We start from the raw sequence: 15,481 nt of genomic DNA on the forward strand, positions 1-15,481 counted from the left end.
CACCTCGTTGTAAACCAGAGTTGTGTCCTCACTAAAGGGTCCATGGGCCCCACCATGTTCTGCCAGGGCAGTGAATGCCACATTGGTTCTCTCTATATAAAAGAAAACATTCTCATCATCCTATTTTGTAAATGCATTTCTTTTCTACATCATATCTTGTGTAATTGAGCACTTTGTATATTAAAATCTTTAATGAAAAAGTTTCATTCTATCTTGTATCAGCTGGGCTTCCACATCTTACAGTTTTTTTTTTCAAGGCATCCATCTCTGTTGGTTGATCACTTGTTTTGGGATAGCAGGTGGACCAATTTTCTTTTTCTCAGTCTCCAAAGCTGTGACTTGTAAGGTCACTGTGGCAGCTTTTATGTTGTTCCATCAGTGATAATGTGTTGTCACATGCCTCCTTTACCCAAATATAAAGAATCTGTGGCAGTTGGAAAATATGTTCCTGGCTGATAACATTTCTGAATAATTTTCTCAGGGAAACGTGGGCTTGCACCAACTTGTTTACTGGTTTGTATATGGTGTTTAATTACTCTCAAAACCTGCTCACATAAAAACAAGGCGCGTGCACATGATACAAGCCAACAGAGCAGTATCTGAAGGAGATGAAGGATGTCTGGGTTTCCTGACTCAGTCTGATGCCACTGTGACCCAGTCCCGGATAAGCGGTGGAAAATGGATGGATCAACTTGTTTACTGGTTTGCAGAAGATTTACTGGGTATTGAGCAAAACCTTCACATTCTACAGGCAATTTAGAGTTGCCAGTTAACCTAATGTGCATGTCTTCGGTCTGGAGTCAAGCTGAAGAAACTGTCATCAGGCCAAAATTTTAATTTGTGCAATACTTTGGTTTATGACCAAATACCTGCACCTGCAAATACCTGACATCCCTTCAGCTTCAACAGTATTTTGTGTTTAGCATTAATTACCAAATATTAGCATGCTAACACGCTAAACTAAGATAGTCAACCAGATAAACACAAAACCTGCAAAATGTTATTGTGAGCAAGTTAGCAGGCTGATGTTAGCATTCAGCTCAAAGCACCACTGTGCTAAAGCACAGTCTCACAGAGCTGCTAGCGTGGTTGGTGGTTTTCTATCTTTTTCTTATTGCCAACAAATCTAATGTACGGGGACACACCAACAATGAATTGATCCTACTTACAAGTATTGTTTTTTTTATCCAAAGCCTGATATACCAAATTCCTCCATGCCGTAGACCTTGTAGAACACATCAATGAGCCACACCGTTACACTGGGTGACATGTTCCTTCGTTTTTGGACACCTGAGGTCTACAGCAAAGAGGAATAAGATATATCAGACTTTGGATACACAAACAATACTTGTAAGTAGGATGAGTTCATTGTTGGTTTGGGTCTGCACATGAGGTTTGTTGACGATAAGAAAACTAGAGAGCAGTGCGCAAAAAGGAATTCCCACACAAGATGCCTTCTTCAGTGTGAAACGTCCCCGTGCTTGTATTGGACAATTTAAACAAAATAAAAATAAAATATCTAACTGATTTGGATGTGCGAATCCCTTTTTGTGCTTTGGATTTTGACTTCATGGTTACATGCACCCCAGCTCTCTCATGTCTTTTGGTTGACTGTGATGTTTTTTACTTCTACAATAAGAAAAATATAGAAAATCACCAGCCTTATTCTTTATGTAAGAGTTTGAACTCTGATTTATTGACTTGTGTGGTTGTTTGACTTTTGATACAGCTATTGCTCAACACTTGGTGAATCTACTGCAAACCGGTAAAGCTGATACTACTCCCACACTTTCCTGAGAAATTTATGTTGATATCTTCTTAGCCACACCGGCTACGAAGATCACACTGATCTTGTGCAATCAACAGAAAAATATTTCTTACTTTACAGATTCAAAAGTTTTACAAATATATACGATTGCAACTAACGATTATTTTCATTGTGGATTATCTCAAATTAGTTGTTTGGTCTATACAAAATGTTGATATCTGTTTCCCAAAGCCCAAGATAACATCCTTAAATGTCTTGTTTTGTCCCGACCAACAGTCCACAATCCAAAGATTTTCAGTTTACAGTCACAGGAGATCAATCAGAAAATATTCATTCGTATTATATTCATTTGAGAGGCTGGAACCAGAGAATTTAGGAGAAAATGACAAAAAAAACGATTAATCAATTAGCAAAATAGCTGGCGTCTATTCTTCTGTCAATTGACTAATCGATGAACTGACTAATCAACTACCAGTTTTTCAAGAGCCCCCAAATTCAAAATTTTGTGGCTTCTGGGAGAGCTCAGGCTAATCTCAGTTATATGTCCAGTTATTATTACTTTTACTCATTTAGTTATTATTACTCATTTGGGGCACTTGCTGAAATGACTGATTCTGTCTGTTGCACCACAGAGATAAGTTACAACATAATTCTAAGTAACAACTAAATATTCACACATACATGCCCCAAGGGTAGGTGTAAATCATAAAATGTCACAGAGCGTTTGACATTCAACATAACTATTGCTCAATCAGTCTTCTGCAATTGAGTAAACAAGTTGGTGCAACTCCCACCTCATTGTTTAACACAAACTATGCTATTCAACAGCTATTTCATAAGCTGATTATATATTTGTATAACGTTTGAAAACAAAGTAAGAAATATTTTCATCTGAGATGCAGTGGAAGTGTAAATTACAATAAAATGGAAATAGCCTAATCAGTTAAAGTACAAGTGCTTCAAAATTGTACTTGAGCCAATTCTTATAGTAGTTTCTTTTTACCACTGGGCAACAGACTGAAAGCAGACTAGAAAACTTGATTTTCCTTGGAAGTAGAGATATATTTCTGTAAGCTGTTTTATTTAATATTATTTAATATTTACTTTGATTTACCATGTATGTTTTTATTTTTGGCCAATGTATGTAGAGTATAGGCTGCACTGTCTATTTCTTTCTTCTTCTTTTTTTGACCATAGGCACAAAACGTGACTTTGGAATGAATCATGATATCATCTTATATTTCATCTTACCTTATTGTATACAGTAGTAGTAGTAGGTCTTGTAAAAGTAAAAGCAGCTGTATCAGTAGTGATAGTAGCAGTAATATCATTGTAGAAGTTTTAGAAGTTGTTTTTTTTCCCTTGTTCTTCTTTATCATATATACTATATATAATTTCAGGAGAAATTCAAATTCAAATACAATTAAAATCAAATATTACTTTTTAGGAGATGAAAGTTAATGTTAGAATGTCTGATATAGTTTAATCAGATATATATACATGTATGAAATAACCAGTAGCATTTCTAATGCTGCAATGAATTATATAAGAAATACATAAAATCAAATGTCCAGTAAAGCATGTAACTTGATTGATAGACATGATTAGGGTGTTTTAGGGTGTTTTTATGGATCATGGCTCATGGGCTGCTTCTGTTTTGTGTGCTCATGTGTGAAATTGTGCATGGATTTTGTGTCAAATCAGTGATTCTCAACAACCGGTCCATCCAGTGTTGGTTACTGCAGCTCATCTCCTGACAGCATATTCTTTGATGATCACACATCTTTGTTAAGCAGGTGTTTGTCAGAAAGAAAAACAAATGACTACAATGGATGAAGAAACACCCTAACATTTTTCAACGGATCGCAACAAGCTCAAGTTTCTGAATAAGTGGTGAGTTGCCTCCTTCCCCTCCTGAAGCTATCTGACAAGTCCCCCACTACGTGCGAAAAGAAATCAGTTTTTAGAAGTGATTCATAAAGATTATGGAGAAAACAGACGAATGATGTCGGCTTTCTCACAGCTGCTGATAGAGGCATCAGATCAGCAAAAGCTTCTGTGTGTCATTCAGTCCCTCCAGAATTTCTCCAGAAGTTTTTTGGTGATTGTTGTAGCCAAAAATGTTTGATTTTGCAGCGGCTTTTCTCAAAAATTGCAATACAATTTGCAGTGCTTTATGTGTTCTTATTGTGGTGAAATTGCGGGAATTGAGATAAATTGCATGCAAAGGAAAATAATACAACTTTTATTAAACTTCTACAAATGAAGAGTCATATGTAATCACTTCCTTTGATAAAAAATAAAAAGCATACAGCATATCACAGAAACACCTTTATTTCAGTGCTAATGTTTTAAATTATTCTCTGAACATGAGAACAACAGGCTCAAAGTTATATAAAAGAAAATACTGTATTTGAGTTCCATTTATAAGCCTTTATTAAATAAACTTTCACCTCAACATTAGTACCCAATAAAATCATCCAATAATGCCATTAAAATAAATCCATTATCATAAAAGTATAGTGTCTTTGTCCATCTTCTACATGAATGCACTGTGATGACATAAGTTACCACAACACAAAATGCGACAATTGGTCCAAATCACAAGCAGGCTGTTGATTTGGCCGTTTCATGCGGAAAAGTTGTGGTAATTTAGCAAAATTGCAAGCTCTCGCAAATATTGCATAGATTTCTTGAATTTGCGTTAACAATTGCGATTGCAAAATCACAATTTCCTGGGAGTACTGGTCATTCTAGAGTGCATGGACCAACAAATGTTTTCTTTTAATTTGGAGAACAACTCATGATCACTTGCTCTTCACTTCATGTTGGTAACATCTGTTCTGTGTATCATACTGTGGTTTAGTTCCGCTGTCTTATATGTGGGTGTGTGTGTAGATATTTATGTATGTACTGTATATGTGAATGTACTTACATGTAATGTGTAAGCAGCATTTTAATGTTGCAGATATTTAGTTTGTGGGTAGTTCTATAAGAACAACTCATATTTTATAAGATGATTATATATATTTGTCTCACTATTTAATCTGCAAATCAAGAAATATTTTTACTGCTGATTGCACAAGATCAGTGTTGACTGACTCAAGTACAACTTTGAGGCACTTGTACTTTAACTGATTAAGCAATTTCCATTTTAATGAATTCCTCTTAGATTATTTACAATTGGGTAAAGGAGGCACGTGACAACACATTACCATTGATCGAACAATATAAAAGCAGCCACAGTGACCATACAAATCACAGCTTTGGAGACTGAGAAAAAGAAAATTGGTCCGCCTCCTATCCTAACACAAGTTGGAAGCTATGGCTCAAGGTAGAGAGAATCTTTCTAATTGATCATTTTAATGAAGAATGTGCTCTTTAAGCAATGCTTGTATTTTGATAAAATACACAAGATATGATGTAGAGAAGAGGTGCATTTACAAAATATGATAATGAGAATGTTTTGTTTTATATAGTGGGAACCATGGTGGCATTCACTGCCCTGGCAGAATACGGTGGGGCCCATGGACCCTTCAACACAGACACAACTCTGGTTTACAACGAGGTGATTACAAACATTGGTGATGCCTACAATAGCTGTACAGGTAAGATCATTATATAATTCCCCAATCATAATCACCTATTTGATTGTTTGGTTTGATCTGGTTAGTTTCATGGCTTGTCACAGTTTCTGAAGGTTTGGGTTTTATTGATAACTAGTGCAATTCTGAACCAATAAAACTTGCTATAATTTAAAACAAAAAACTTGAGTAATTAATGTTTTTCACATCAACAACAAATATTTTAACTTCATGTAAGGTGAAAGCGGTCAGTCATTATGAGATTTATTGCACAACTTGGTTCAGTTTTATTACTGCTCACATCTGCACAAAACAGCAGAGAACAAAAGATAGTGGCTAGCTGGTAAACAGAGAGCACCTAGAAAGTTAACGAAAAAAACAATGTTTTTCTAAGGTGTTGATGGAGACTGAACCAGAGCTAAAAAAGGGAGTTAACATTGGACTTTCATCCATCAGATAGCCAGAAACCCAACCCAAAATAAATCTTAATACTGCTCCATGTATGCTGGATGTGTAGTAGGCACTTCTTAGACATAACCACTTCACATCGGAGGCTTTTGTTTTTCAGCTTGTTGTAGATTTCTTCTGCCCCCCAGAAGCCAAACAAAGTAATTAATGCAGCTTGCATGTTACAATAAATATATAAAAATATTACCTGAAATCGATCCGTTATAAAAATGGTACTTCTATACACTTTGTAAGATTTGTATGCATTTTAGTGTTAATTTCATTTCTGATGCAATTTTCTTTGGACCAGTTCTGTGTTTTATGCGATAAAATATATAATTTCAATTTGATTCAATCATTAAGACAAAAGATTTTTTAATCCAACGTTTTTTCAGAGCAAAAACCTTTAACATTCATAAAATCCCCTTTTTTTCTGCAGGCATCTTCTGTGCACCTGTTGCAGGTGTTTATTATTTTACATTCTTCTACCACGCTGGAGGGGAACATAAGTCAAGGCTGGCCCTGATGAAGAACTGTGAGACCATTGTCATAGCATCTGATCACAAAGCAGGCTGTGATGGAGCTGATAATGGAGGAAATGCAGCATTCATGCAGTTGCAGGCAGGAGATGAGGTGTTTGTGCGCCTGGTTGCAAATAATCATCTTTGGGCAGCTAGGAGACATACCAGCTTCAGTGGCTTTCTGGTCTGTCACATGTGATAATAGATGACCCCAGAATGGTTTTTGTGTTTCAGTTTATTCCTGCCTGAATATACAGTATGTCAAAAAACATGAGATCAATGAAGCATCTACTGTGCTACCAATAAAACTCAAATTTTGACTAAAAAGGTAAATGTTACTATATTCAATCAAAATAAATCATTGAAACATTAGTCCAATCAGTCTTGACTGTTTCATTTTCAACTTCATGTCATAAAAAGTGACGAAAAATACAAAAATCTAATGATTCACAGAAGATCAACCCTTTCATTTTAGACACCCCATGAGCTTTCACCCAAACAATAACAACATCAAAAAATGAGTAAAATATAAAGTTCCTTTCTTAATTTCAGCAGCTAAAATGGAACCACAACATAATCCATATATATTGCACCTATGGCATTGTTCAATCATATATAAATCTAACTTGTTGTCTGGTATCACTGTCAGTGTTACTGAACATTTGTCAGTATAATCTCAGATTTTATTTTATGGTTTGTACACTCATCCACACGTCTCAGATCAACATACTGACAGGAAGGTTTTACATGTTTTACACTGTTTTACATCTTTTATCTCCATTGAGATTCCGAAAAGAGATCCCAAAACATAAATGCTCCATTTATTCCTGTACTATTATTTAATTGAGAGACAATTTAACATTTTCATTTTTAGAGCTTATTTTGAGGGTTGTCCTGTACTGTTATTGGTTTTGTATTCAACACATTTGCAGTAGGAGTTGAACCAAAATGATGTAAAGACCCATAAAAAGCTCTTGTAGTTACAACAATTATTCTGCTGCTTTACCTGTTTGTTTTAGTGATTAGTTTAGTAAATGAGCTATGTAATTATATATTTTAGGAAAGTGAATATTATGAATAACAACAATGTTCATCATCATTTATGGTAATATTCATAATATTTTGTGTCCAGCTGTGGTTTTCTTCACTATTTTTCCTTCATGTGAGAGCTGATGTAGTTCAGAAAGCTCTTGTAGGTCATTAAATCACAAGTTTAAAGGCAGAGAGTGTTGTGGTTTCAATGATTTGTCTCTCTACAAAAACCTTTTTTTCTTCTATATTATAGTTCAACCGGTAAACAAGAAACATCCATATTCTTATGTGAACCTGACGGTGAAATACTGAAATGTTGGACTATAAGGGAAAAGTCAGGGGATCACCACAGTCATTCATTCCTTATCATTATCTGGACACCATGAATGTCTCTGCAGAGTTTCATGGCAGTCCACCAAATAGTTATTGAGATATTTCAATCTGAATAAAAATTTCCTAATCATATGACATATGTTCTTACTTGTTTTGTGCAACACAAGAAAACACACAATTGTGTATGAAATAACAACTTGGTGTCAGCCAGGGACAGAGCATCACCACAGGTTCTATATAATTGGGTAAAGGAGGCACATGACAACACATTATCATCGATCGAACAATATAAAAGAAGCCACAGTGACCTTACAAGTCATAGCTTTGGAGACGGAGCAAAGAAAATTAGTCTTCCTGCTATTCCAACACAAGTGATCAACCAGCAGAGATGGATGCCTTCAAAGCATACCTGGAAGCCATGGAAACCCAGCTGAAGGACTGCCAAATCCAGATTGAAGAATAGAAGAGAAAAAGTAGAATGAAACTTTGTCATTAAAGATTTTAATGAAGACTTATTAAAGAGCAACTTTTAGATGTCCTCAGTAACTTAATGTGTGAGGAAATGATGTAGAAACTGGATTTTATAAAGAATATATCAATAAGTCAACTGTGATAAATATGAATTCCAGTGTTAGTTTTGATGTGGATGAGGCATTTATACCCATGACAGACTAGAGTCTTATTATTCTGAGGCATCCAAGGGGCCAGTAACAGGCAAGAAAAAATGATTAAAATGCTGTGTTTACATAGCGCCTTTCTAGTCTTCCGACCACTCAAAACGCTTTACAATACATGTCAATATTCACCAATTCACACACACATTCATACACTGATGGCAGAGGCTGCCATGCAAGGTGCAAACCTGCTCATCAGGATCTAATCTAATGCACATTCACACCAACTCTCACGAACGCTGGCACAGCCATCGAGAACAATTTGAGGTTCAGTATCTTGCCCAGTGAGGAGAAATAACAGCCATTAGTGGGAATCTGAGCTGTAGTGTTAGAAGAAGTTTGAAGAATTGTAAAATTTGCAACCTGTGCGTGTGCTCGTCTGTGAGGATTTTAATGTTCCACAGCTGCTCCTAAGATTGCGTTTTCCACCTCTTTGTCAAATGGTGGTGAGGTTTACAAAGGACCCTGCACAGACAAGATCCTGGTTTTCAAAAAGGTCTTCTCAAACACTGGCTGTTGTTACAATGAAGATACAGGTACTGTAGACTATGATGTGTGTTTGTGCGTGTGTGTTTGCTAATGCTGTTTGACTCAGGTCTCTACTGTGTTCTTGTGTTTAAAGCAGCACTAATCAATATTTTGATGTTAACAGTGGATCAAATAACAAAGTGTAATGTGAAAGTTGTTGGTTTCACTGACCAGCCCACAGATAATTATCGGGCTGTTTTGTTCTTCCCGGTTCTGTGTTTCGTCTATTTTGGATCATTGTTTTGGTTTTTGTGGCCCAAAAAGCAACTCTCATAAACCTTGTTTCCAGTAGAATCAGGCAGCTTCTTCAGCAAAAGGCTCTGATAAACTGATTGTACCCTACCTGCACAGCACCGAATGGCAGGCAGACAAAGTGACAGTGACTGAGGAACATAATTAAGCATCTAATAGCTAAAGAGACAGATATTTGCCTCAAGAGTTAGTAAAAACCAAAATAGAGCTAAAAGGAGAGTGAATATTGAACTTCATTAATGATGCTTTAAGTTGCACAATGGACATAGTTTCATTGGTTGAGTCAAAATTCAATTGTTTGGGCCAACTAACTCTAAGTAACATTATATTTACTATAAATAAAGGAAAAACATTGTAGCTTATATTCTGTTGACTATTCTCAATCATAAATTAATTGGTAATATTATGAGTCTCCTGTTAGCTAACTCTGGTTCTGATAAAATACAATTCTTTGGCTCCACACACTAAGGTTTGCCCCTGCCTTTCAGAAAAATGTGAACAATAAAACTCAAACCTATTTGTAATTTGAGTAAAACTTCTTGAATCTGCTTGTTTTTGCATTGTTGCAGGGATCTTCACAGCACCAGTGAACGGTCTCTACTACTTCAGCTTCAACACCTATGGCTACAACACTCATAACATGGGGGCCATTTTAATGAAGAATTGCGTCCTTCAGGTTTCAACCTTTGATTTCTGTGGAGCTGACACCTCAGACACTACCAGTAATAATGCTGTTCTGCAACTGGTTGCTGGCGATAAGGTGCACTTGGAACTGTGGGATGACGGCAGAGTGTTTGATAACCATAATGCACACACGACCTTCGGTGGTTTTCTCCTCTTCACTGTGTAGATGATCAGACATCACACATTTACATTACGGTTATATCCAGAGGAGAGACACTCGTGCATAATAGTAATGTTTGTAAAACCAGTTCTCCTAGATTGTGACACTGTCGTTAGGCATGTGCTGATATGAAAATTCAAAAGTATAATCATCTTGGCTCAAATAAGATAAACATGTCTACCTACTGCTCTATCACTTTGTAAAGCTCTTGGAAACGCTTTTGTATGATTTTGTGCCATAAACGTGAACTTCAACTATCAATATATAAAAAAAACTGATTGAAAAAAAAACCTCAAAAACAATCGTACAGATCAAGCAGCTTTTAATGAAAGTAGAGTTTGTGAACATCTTCAGAACAATAAATGCAAAACAAAAAAAACTTTTTACATTGTCTCTTTTCCTTTCTTTGGTGACTAAACACTGCTCTCTGCACCCTCTGAAAGTCTGATGTAAGAGCAGCTCCCTCTTGTTGTTATAGTTGGTTAGGACAGTAATGGGTGTAAAACGATATTTATTAATCTTCAGTTGTTATTGTAATAATTATTGTACCATCTCAAAATAAACCATGAACACTTTGAATACAGTACATTTAATCTGAATACATATTGCAATGGATAACATACTGTAGCCTATATATTAGGCTACACTAGGCATGCTAAAAGATTAAATAGATAGTAGATTTAACTACATAAATTCATCATGATCTAGAATCGTAGTATTATACTTACACCCTTACATCCTCTACAATAGAAGAATATTTGCATCTTTTTTTAAAGCCACAATATGCAAGTTCTGGAAACCAAGCTAGTGCTAGCATGAGACTCAAAAGCGAGCTACTCTCCTTCCTCCCCTCCCTCTCTCTTCTCTGTTTTTCCACCAAACCCTTTACCTGCATTCTCAGCTAATGGTAGCTTGGATCCCCGGTACGAGAGGAGTAGTAGGCAAGAAGCCTGTTCATGTATTGATCGACAGCCATGAGCTTCCTGAGGTTTGGGCTGATCAACAGCTGCTGTAAAGCACATAAAAACTGTCAGTGATATATCTATTTGTAGTTACTGCCTTGAGAATCAGCATAAGAGAGAGATAGCTATGGAAACTACATTTTGTCTTTGTTTTTTGTTGTTCATTTTGATTTGGGTTTTCCTACATGTTTTTACAACAAACTGGATGTGTCCAAAAGTTTTAATGTCTCCTCACACCAGTAAATGTTATGAGAAAAGCTGTCTGTATGCATGAGCAGATACAGTATAAATATTATTATTTCTACAGTGGTAACTGCCTCATATCTGTGTGATGTGGCTCGTTCTGTCCATTTAAACCTACATCCACCTCACCTGCTTGAAGGCCAAAGATTACAGAGTCTACAGACAAACCTGTTCTGACATCATCATATGGTGCTTATGGGGCGCTCCAATGTCTTATCAGACCTGTAAAATCTGTAGACCGTCATAGTTATCACTGTATCAAACACCATCACTGGAAACATTAAGACTTTGCTGAGTTGGTTCAACTGTTATCAATCATCTTACAGAGAATCCATCAGAATTATAAGAAAATTGCAGAATCGTTATTATGTGTACATATTGTTAACAAATCTATTTATATGAGAGAAGTTGTTGTGACTCTTCTGTGTGTCTTTTGATACCAGAATCACTAAAGTTGTCAAATAACAAAATAATTATGAGAAACTTTATAGATACAAAACAACAAAAATAAAAACAGTTTTTATAAAACTACCTGTGAAGTAGATGAACTGACCCTTTAAAATCTTTGGCCATACCTTTTCAGAGGAACTAAAGGTAAAGGTAATATAGAAACAGTTTTCATTATATAGTTTGTCCACCAGAGAGCACTGAAGTTTATTTTTTAACAGTAATGTTCCACTTAGTACATCAACTAGTCACTTGCATGTTTTTAAAAAAAAAAAAAAAAAAAAAGATGTAAGGGATCCTTACTGAAAAGGTTTGTTTATATTATGTATTCATGTAAAAACAAACAAACAAAAAAAAGCTAACATCTTCTAAGTTCTCAAAAATATCAATAGTGGTGTCAGCTTCAAAAATCAAGTATCAGCCAGGGTTCAACACATCTGTAATCCATCAATAATGTGCAATTTATCATCTTATTTACAGTCTTGCATGAAAGGTGCAATGTGTTTTTTGTCCTACAACATCCTGCTTTTACAAGAAATACAGTATTGATCAGGCAGCCAAGAATTACTGCTGTCACTCATGATGAGGAGTTCAAAAAGACTGAAAATTGATAAATGCCAGAGAAAATAATTTTGACGCTTCCAACAGCCAGAGACAGCAGGAGAGAGTGTGAGCGAGAGACTGACAGACAAGCTAGACAAAAGTGCAATTTACGTTCTGCTTTAATGGTGCGAATTCCCTTTCAAAACAGGACAAGTGTAAAAGTCTGTTCATCTTCTCTTTCATCTTTGCATCATGACAGAGGTTGCATAACTTTAAGTAAGTATTAATAACGTTTCAAGTGATCATTTTAAGCCAAACCATTATCTTTCACTAAACTGAACCAAGTGGGTTGTTTGCCTAAACCTAAAAAGACCTTAAAGGGGACCTATTATACTCATTTCAAACTCTATGGTGCTAAAAACCAGTCGCAACAACAAGATATGGAGATATTTGGAGCTTTGTTCAGTGGATCAGTTAGAAATAATGCAGGGAGGAATAGTACAAGCAGAAACAGCCACAGTGATGATGTAAAGGTAAACTACTTATTTTACCTTGCTGTGCTGTGTAATGGAAAAACACCCACAGCATGCCAGCTCAACTCAAGTCATGGCTCGGTTTGACTACCCTCAAAACAATGTAAAAATGCCGTAGTGTTGGCGGAGCAGAGCAGTGAACAGATGACCATATAAAGAAATCTGTCAAGAGACGACATCGGCTCAGGAAAATATGTTCCTGGCTGATAACATTTCTGAATAATTTTCTCAGGGAAACGTGGGCTTGCACCAACTTGTTTACTGGTTTGCATCCGGTGTTTAATTACTCTCAAAACCTGCTCACATAAAAACAAGGCGCGTGCACATGATACAAGCCAACAGAGCAGTATCTGAAGGAGATGAAGGATGTCTGGGTTTCCTTACTCAGTGTGATGCCACTGTGACCCAGTCCCGGATAAGCGGTGGAAAATGGATGGATCAACTTGTTTACTGGTTTGCAGAAGATTTACTGGGTATTGAGCAAAACCTTCACATTCTACAGGCAATTTAGAGTTGCCAGTTAACCTAATGTGCATGTCTTCGGTCTGGAAAGAAAAACAAATGAGTTCAATGGATGAAGAAACACCTTAACGTTTTTCAACGGAACGCAACAAGCTTAAGTTTCTCAATAAGTGGTGAATTGCCTCCTTCCCCTCCTGACAAGCCCCCCACTTCGTGCAAAAACAAATCAGTTTTTAGAAGTGATTCATAAAGATTATGGAGAAAACAGACGAATGATGTCGGCTTTCTCACAGCTGCTGATAGAGGCATCAGATCAGCAAAAGCTTCTGTGTGTCATTCAGTCCCTCCAGAGTTTCTCCAGGAGTTTTTTGGTGATTGTTGTAGCCAAAAATGTTTGATTTTGCATCGGCTTTTCTCAAAAATTGCAATACAATTTGCAGTGCTTTATGTGTTCTTATTGTGGTGAAATTGCAGGAATTGAGAAAAATTGCATGCAAAGGAAAATAATACAACTTTTATTAAACTTCTACAAATGAAGAGTCATATGTAATCACTTCCTTTGATAAAAAATAAAAAGCATACTGCATATCACAGAAACACCTATATTTCAGTGCTAATGTTTTAATTTATTCTCTGAACATGAGAACAACAGGCTCAAAGTTATATAAAAAGAAAATACTGTATTTGAGTTCCATTTATAAGCCTTTATTAAATAAACTTTCACCTCAACATTAGTACCCAATAAAATCATCCAATAATGCCATTAAAATAAATCCATTATCATAAAAGTATAGTGTATTTGTCCATCTTCTACATGAATGCACTGTGATGACATAAGTTACCACAACACAAAATGCAACAATTGGTCCAAATCACAAGCAGACTGTTGATTTGGCCGTTTCATGCGGAAAAGTTGTGGTAATTTAGCAAAATTGCAAGCTGAATTTGCGTTAACAATTGTGATTGCAAAATCACAATTTCCTGGGAGTACTGGTCATTCTGGAGTGCATGGACCAACAAATGTTTTCTTTTAATTTGGAGAACAACTCATGATCACTTGCTCTTCACTTCATGTTGGTAACATCTGTTCTGTGTATCATACTGTGGTTTTTATAGTTCGTGGGTAGTTCTATAAGAACAACTCATATTTTATGAGATGATTATATATATTTGTCTCACTATTTAATCTGCAAATCAAGAAATGTTTTTACTGCTGATTGCACAAGATCAGTGTTGACTGACTCAAGTACAATTTTGAAGCACTTGTACTTTAACTGATTAAGCAATTTCCATTTTATACTTTATACTTCCAATGCATTTCAGGGGAAAATATTTGCTGACTCAAAAGTTATAGAAATATACAACCCCACCCCAACGCAATTGCAGAGGATTGATTGAGCAATAGCTGTGTTGAATGTCAAACAATGACACAAGTCAAGAGTCTAAAAGCCATACAAGCATCTGCGAGGTTGTCCTTTGGCACAGTAGTGCTGTGATGTCAATGTTAATGAATTCCTCTTAGATTCTTTACAATTGGGTAAAGGAGGCATGTGACAACACATTATCATCGATCGAACAATATAAAAGCAGCCACAGTGACCATACAAATCACAGCTTTGGAGACGGAGCAAAGAAAATTAGTCTGCCTGCAATTCCAAGTGATCAACCAGCAGAGATGGATGCCTTCAAAGCATACATTGAAGCCATGGAAGCCCAGCTGAAGGACTGCCAAATCCAGATTGAGGAACTGAAGAGAAAAGGTAGAATGAAACTTTCTCATAAAATATTCTTATTATTATTATACTATTTTGAGGCATCCAAGGGTCCAGTAACAGGCAAGAAAAAATGGTTAATGGGATGCATTTACATAGCGCGTTTCTGGTCTTCTGACCCAAAACGCTTTACAATACATATCAACATTCACTGATTCACACACACATTCATACACTGATGGCAGAGGCTGCTATGCAACGTGCAAACCTGCTCATCAGGATCTAATCTAATGCACATTCACACACACTCACACACCGCTGGCACAGCCATCGGGAGCAATTTGGGGTTCAGTATCTTGCCCAATGAAGAGAAATAACAGCCATTGGTGGGAATCTGAGTAGTAGTGTTAGGGGAAGTTTGAAGAATTGTAAAATTTGCCACCTGTGTGTGTTCTTGTCTGTGAGGATTTTAATGTTTATAATTTCTCCCCGTCCACAGCTGCTCCTAAGATTGCGTTTTCTGCCTCTTTGTCAAATTGTGGTGAGGTTTACAAAGGACCCTGCACAGACAAGATCCTGGTTTTCAAAAGGGTCTT

General features: G+C 36.3%; 1 protein-coding gene across 1 annotated transcript; it reads left to right on the forward strand.

Moving 5' to 3' along the window:
* The first annotated feature begins 4,875 nt into the window (after positions 1–4,875).
* Positions 4,876–6,558, forward strand: LOC122974468 (complement C1q-like protein 4). Its single transcript, XM_044342501.1, has 3 exons — positions 4,876–5,102; positions 5,248–5,376; positions 6,239–6,558. Exons 1-3 carry the CDS (start codon positions 5,093–5,095, stop codon positions 6,517–6,519), a joined length of 420 nt encoding a protein of 139 aa, XP_044198436.1. The 5' UTR covers positions 4,876–5,092; the 3' UTR covers positions 6,520–6,558.
* The last annotated feature ends 8,923 nt before the right edge of the window (positions 6,559–15,481 follow it).

This window comes from Thunnus albacares, chromosome 22 (genome assembly GCF_914725855.1).
Source record: "Thunnus albacares chromosome 22, fThuAlb1.1, whole genome shotgun sequence".
In the NCBI taxonomy this organism is placed as follows: domain Eukaryota; kingdom Metazoa; phylum Chordata; class Actinopteri; order Scombriformes; family Scombridae; genus Thunnus; species Thunnus albacares.

Coding starts and splice junctions, on each gene's coding strand:
- LOC122974468 (XM_044342501.1), top strand. Junction 5,377..6,238: donor TGCCTACAATAGCTGTACAG/GTAAGATCATTA, acceptor TTTTTTCTGCAG/GCATCTTCTGTGCACCTGTT.